Source organism: Martes martes (assembly GCF_963455335.1).
Source record: "Martes martes genome assembly, chromosome: 3".
In the NCBI taxonomy this organism is placed as follows: Eukaryota; Metazoa; Chordata; class Mammalia; order Carnivora; family Mustelidae; genus Martes; species Martes martes.
Window position 1 is genome coordinate 168112395 of NC_137890.1, and position 6000 is coordinate 168118394.

The following is a 6000-nucleotide window of genomic DNA, read 5'->3' on the forward strand; positions in this document are numbered from 1 at the left end:
ACTCAGAAAAGCATGTGAAATATTATTTTTAATGATTTAATTTTTTTAAAGTGTTTGGGGGGTTATCGTAGAAGCAGTACCATCTCAAATATCCAGGATATTAAGTATAGTTCCTTTGCTTGTTTATTTGAAGTTTTCTTCTCCCTGAATAGATTGTTTCCTCCAGCTGCTCTGTCCTGTGTGGTTATTTTCTTTATATTTCTTATTAGAGACTTTCCTCAGATACCTAGTAGTCCTTGGCTGTAGGTTCATGATTAAGAAAAGGAGACTAAAAGGTTGGTTGGAAGCCCTGAGCACATGGATAGCTAGAGCTTGTCAACTCTGAGTTTTTACAAGGCGGAACTGTTTTGGGGATGATGTTAATGTTATTTAGGCCTTTCTCTTGGGCTGGTCGGATTCGTAAAAAAGAGCTTTCTAATCTCTTGCCTTTGCCTAAAGGTAAAAAATGTGGCTGCCAAAGTTTGGGAGCCAAAGAGAGCATTAGGGCTGGAGGTCACATTCATCTTGCCATATGCAAACTGTGGCCGCCTCTGCTGTTTTCAGTATGTGCCTGACATCCCCTAATCCAGAGACTATTTCATCCTCTCCAGAGGTTAAAACTTCAAACTTCTCTCATTGCTCAGCAGCATGAAGTGGGGATCCTGGGAGTGTGTTTCTCAAATACTTTTCATCAAATCCTTATTTTTGTCTCCTCCTTAGCCTCCAGTTTCAAGGGTACCTGGTACTTCGAAATTGTATGTCTTTTGAACGAGATGTAAATTGGATTGGTTCTCAACTTTTCTGTTACTGGCTTAGGATTTGGCTTTGGCTTTCCTAGGTCTGCTAAGTCAGGCACCATCCACTTTCCAGCTTCCAGAGTTCTGATGTTACAGTCTCTTTTTCTGTTCTTCCCATTCTTAGGTGTTCATGTCTTATAAATAACTCTGTACTGTGATTTGAGTGGAATTAATTGTATTTTAAAGCAAAGAGACACTTAAGTACAAATGATTCTGGGGTTTTTCTGTTTGTTTTAAGATTTTATTTATTTATTAGAACATGAGCAGGAGGAGGGGCAGAGGGACAAGCAGACTCCCCACTGAGCAAGAAGCCCAAAGTGGGGCTTGATGCCAGGACTGTGAGATCATGACCTGAGCTGAAGTCAGCCTCTTAACCAACTGAGCCACCTAATGCACACCCAACCCTCCCACCCCCGTGATTCTTTATTTAAAGCCATTCATAAAGATGGATTCTGCCAGTGGAAACACTTTATTAAAGAAAAAAGCAGGTCTTGGATTTAGTTGTTAGTGTAGTGTGTTTTAGTGAAACTTAAGTTAAAGATTAAATTTCCAGGGGGACCTGGGTGGCTTAGTCGGTTGAGTGTCTGCCTTCCACTGGGGTTGTGATCCCAGTATCCTAGGATCGAGCCGGACCTCAGGGGAGCCCGCTTCTACCTCCCCCTGCTTGTGCTCTCTCCCTCTCTCTCTCTACCCCCACTCAAAGAAATAAATAAAATCTTTTTTTAAAAGGTTAAATTTCCATTGTATTTGTTAAGTTTCAAGAGATGTAATATTGAAGAACATGAAAAGATACTGATTTTTTTCAGGGTCACTTTTCTGTATCATTTGTATTTGCCGGGAGCACCTACAACATACACCAAGTACTTGAAATCTAACACACAGTTTATATAATGTGACATTTAGTGAAATTGGGTTATCTGTGAAATCATAATCCTTTTTTCAGTTGTATTCCTTTCTTATTAGCATTATATCCCTTTCATATAAATTTCTTTAAAAGAAAAGGGACATTTCTGTTTTAGATACTTGGCACCTGAATTGTTACTCCCCAGAGCAGGCTGGGTGAATTGAAACCCTAATAATGTTTTAGGTTTCCTTAGGATGATAAAATAAGTAGCGCAAGCTGTTTGGTTTTTTTTTTTTCTTTCTAATCATATCATTTGTGTCTATTCTAAGAACTTTCATAATACTTTGTATTCTGCAGAATTTAACAACTCTTTTCTGGATTCATTGGGTTCCGATGAGGACTCTGGCAATGAGGATATTTTAGACATGGAGTATACAGAAGCCGAGGCGGAGGAACTGAAAAGAAATGCAGAGGTAGGCTGCTTAACTCCCTAAGGAGGATTGCTCAGGCTGCCGGCATTACTTCTGCTGTTTTTCTTCCAAGGCCCCACTGGCAGTGTCCGCTGTGGCGGTCATCAGATGCTCTTCACTTTCTCTTGTCCTTTGCTCATTTCCTCCTTTTTTTTTTTTTTTTTTACACTTAAGATTTTATTTACTTATTTACTTATTTATTTAAGAGAGAGAAAGAACCTGTGGATGAGGGGAGGGGCAAAGGGAGAGGGAGAGAGAATCCCAAGCAGATTCCTTGCTGTACCCAGAGCCCACTGCAAGGCTTGATCCCAGGACCCTGAGACCATGACCTGAGCCAAAACCAAGAATTGGACACTTAACCAGCTGAGCCAGCCAGGTGCCCTGCTCCTTATTTCTTATACACAAGATTCAAAATAAAGTGAAACAAAACTAGAAAGATATCCTGACTCCCTCTTGTGTGTGTTAGGTAGTAACTGAGTAACATGGCTCTTGATGTCATATATATATATGAATTCACCCATAGTTCTGCCAGAACTGTATTTTAAAGTGAAATAACAGAACTAGTTGGTTGTTACTTAGTAAAAACTATTGGATTAATGACATTAAACTAGAATACATTATAAACTTTTTTTGCCCTTCTTTTTCCTGAAAAATTGCTTTTTTACCATTTACCAATTTTTTTAATAATTTTAATTACATAGAACTCCACTATCCTAACGCAACTACGGTTAGCATTTTTACATATTATTTTGTTAGCCCTACCTCCAAGTGTGCTTTTAAAACGTCGTAAGTACAGGGACGCCTGGGTGGCTCAGTGATTAAGCATCTGCCTTTGGCTCAGGTTATGATCCCAGGGTCCTGGGATCAAGCCCCACATCGGGCTCCCTGCTCAGCGGGAAGCCTGCTTCTCCCTCTGCCACTCCCCCAGCTTGTGTTCCCTCTCTCGCTGTTTCTCTCTCTGTCAAATAAATAAATCTTAAAAAAATAAAAAATAGAACGTCATAAGCACAGTTTTATTCTGCTTAGATGTAAAAGATTACTTATAAGCATTTTATTTTTAATGGCTGTATGTACTGTATTGCCTCAAATCAACATACTGTTTATTTCATTTAATTTTCAACCACAAATATTTAAGTTTCTGTTGTTCTGCTGTAATAAAGAGTACATTGGGAGGTACTTGGCTGGCTCAGTCAGTAGAGCACGCAACTTTTGATCTCAGGGTTGTAGGTTCAAGACCCATGTTAAGTGTAGAGATTACTTTAAAAAGAAAAATCTTTAAAAAATACATTGAGGAACTGTGGATGATTGTAATATTTTCTGTATTTAGGATTTTCTTCTTTGAGTAAACTCTCAAAAGTAAATTACTGCTTCGAAGTTGAGAAACATTTTAATGGTTTCTGGTTTACATATATCTATATTCCTTCCCAAAATTTGTACCTTATAGTGCTGCCTGCAGTGCATGAATGTCACTTTCCAGGTTTTTACAATTTTTCTACTAACAGTATTTTAATAGCATTTTAAAAAATATTTAGAATGTACAAGTTTATCCGTAATCCCTGCAGCACCACTGCAGCACCACTGCAGCTCTTTTCAGTTTGTTCATTGTGTTTCCCAGTACTTAATCATTAACATACCTGCTTTTCTAGAGCTGTGGTTACTGTGTGCATTCATGTGGGTTTGAAAAACAAGTGAACGCGTTGCTGACCCACTAAATAATACTGCATTGCGTTGATATACCACTGACCACTCCACTGCTCTTGGGCCTGTAGTTAGTTCCAACTTTTCATTATTAGAGATAATGCTACAGTGAATGATTTTATACATGTACTCTTTTCTCCTTTGGAATTATTTTCCTAGGATGAATTCTTAGTTGGAAGTAGAATTCTTGGGTCAAAAGGTTTGAAAAATATAAGCACTGGATTTTTTTTTGAGTTTGACTACACACACACAAACTCGGCCATGTTAGCTTTGATAATAAATTTAAATTTAGTGTTTTGCTTTTATTCAAATGAAGAGTTAAAGGTTGTGCCCACTTGTGTTTTCCAGACAGGAAATCTTCCTCATTCTTACCGACTCATTAGTGTCGTCAGTCACATTGGCAGCACCTCTTCTTCAGGTAAATGGACATTATGATTTCAGCATTTTACAAATGAGGTAGCCAGCATTTCCTCCCTGTTAGTTTGCTCTGTGCCTGTCTCCATGAGCTAGAAGTTGAATGCATCAAGAAAAAGTTTATATTTTTTCTGACTGGTTCTTAGAAATGTTGTTGGGGATAGGGTGGATGGGTGGCTGTTTCTCTCTGTCTCCAAAACTTCCCGTACCCGAGAAAAATGCAGTGTGTTTTAAAAACCACAAGTTTGATTTTATTTATTTTAGGTCACTACATTAGTGATGTGTACGACATTAAGAAGCAGGCGTGGTTTACTTACAATGATCTCGAGGTGTCTAAAATCCAAGAGGCTTCTGTGCAGAGCGATCGGGACCGGAGTGGTTATATCTTCTTTTATATGCACAAGTAAGACACTGCCAGGTCTGGAGCTGTGGGCTAAACATCTCCCAAACTCTTCTTTTTCCTTTTTTTCTTTTCCCCCCCTGTAAGGACAAATTCTTCCCATCAGTTATTAGTTGACAATTTTTGACTTTTGTTATCTTTGCTTAGGGCTTGTATGTTGATGTCTTAACTCCATGTTAATTACTTATCTCACAGTAGTGTTGAGGTGTGGAACTTGAGACTGTTCTATAATAAAGCTGTCCTCTCGTAAACCTTTCTGGTCTTCCAGTTACAGCAGCTAGAAGATCTGAGTTCCATGGATGGCTGGGAACTACATAGCATTGTTACCAGGGGTAGCCAGTGCCGTTGTGCCCCCAGTGTTCTCAAAAGTCTGCACTTGGGGTTAAGATAGTGATCAAATGAATGAGCTGCTTATTTAATAAAATTTAGGCACCAAGTGGGATTGTGCAGGCTTTATCATTATCTTCTGTCTGTCCTTTGGTTTTGCTCACTGAATATCCTGTTTTGTTTCTTGTTTGTTTTTTTAAGGGAGATCTTTGATGAGCTGCTGGAAACAGAAAAGAATTCTCAGGCACTTAGCATGGAAGTGGGGAAGACCACTCGTCAGGCCTTGTGAGGAACAGACTCCTGGGTCGGCAGTGTGCACTGCGTATTCCTTCTTACTGCTGCCCACCTCACCTCACCTCTGCAGGAGGAGAATTCGGAATTCTACTTGATGCGGGAGCAACAAACAGCTCAGGGCCAAACCAAAAGACGAAAATTGCAGTTATGTGGAACGCTCCATGCTAATTGTTTTATGGAAACTTTGGTCTCACATCTGTAGCTGATACCCTCTCTTTCTCCTACAAGAGTGGCACTTCCTTTTGTCTTAGGAATACATGTTGTAAATATATATATATATATGTACATACGTATGCGCACACATACATGTGGAATGAATGGAGCCTTAAAGAGTTGGGATGAGCCACCGCAGTATGCCTGCTCAGAACGAATAGCACAGCAGTTTGGAGAAGACATGAAGGTGTCAGAGTCTATTCACCTGCGAGAGGTGGAAAGATGTACATATCAGTTGGCATTTAGCTTTTCTGTTCCTTGAGTAGTTTCACTCAAGTCTATAATCTTTCATGTGTGTTTCTTATTAGTAAAGTTCACTGGAAAGCCAGCTCTCCATGTTACACTAATGACAGTTTGTCCTCCTTGCAAAGGAGAGGCATTTCTGCCACCTGACGTGAGGAGCTTTTTTTGTATAAAATTACTTCATGGATTTGTAACGCTTTTGCTGTTTACATGCAGTCCCAAGAAATGGATTGTTGGTGCTCTGGAATGGGTTATGGTCCCCTGTTTGGTATTCATTGTACACTTTGTATTTTCTTTAAAAGAGATCTCCTTCACACAGTA

The 6000-nt window shown here is 39.4% G+C and overlaps 1 protein-coding gene across 1 annotated transcript in view; it reads left to right on the forward strand.

Moving 5' to 3' along the window:
• Positions 1–6000, forward strand: part of USP37 (ubiquitin specific peptidase 37) — a 76408-nt gene extending 70408 nt beyond the window's left edge. The window contains exons 21-24 of the mRNA XM_080799310.1: positions 1978–2093; positions 4137–4206; positions 4467–4605; positions 5131–6000. Coding sequence (XP_080655436.1) covers positions 1978–2093; positions 4137–4206; positions 4467–4605; positions 5131–5218 — 413 coding nt within the window. The 3' untranslated portion in view covers positions 5219–6000. The remainder of the gene's footprint in view (positions 1–1977; positions 2094–4136; positions 4207–4466; positions 4606–5130) is intronic.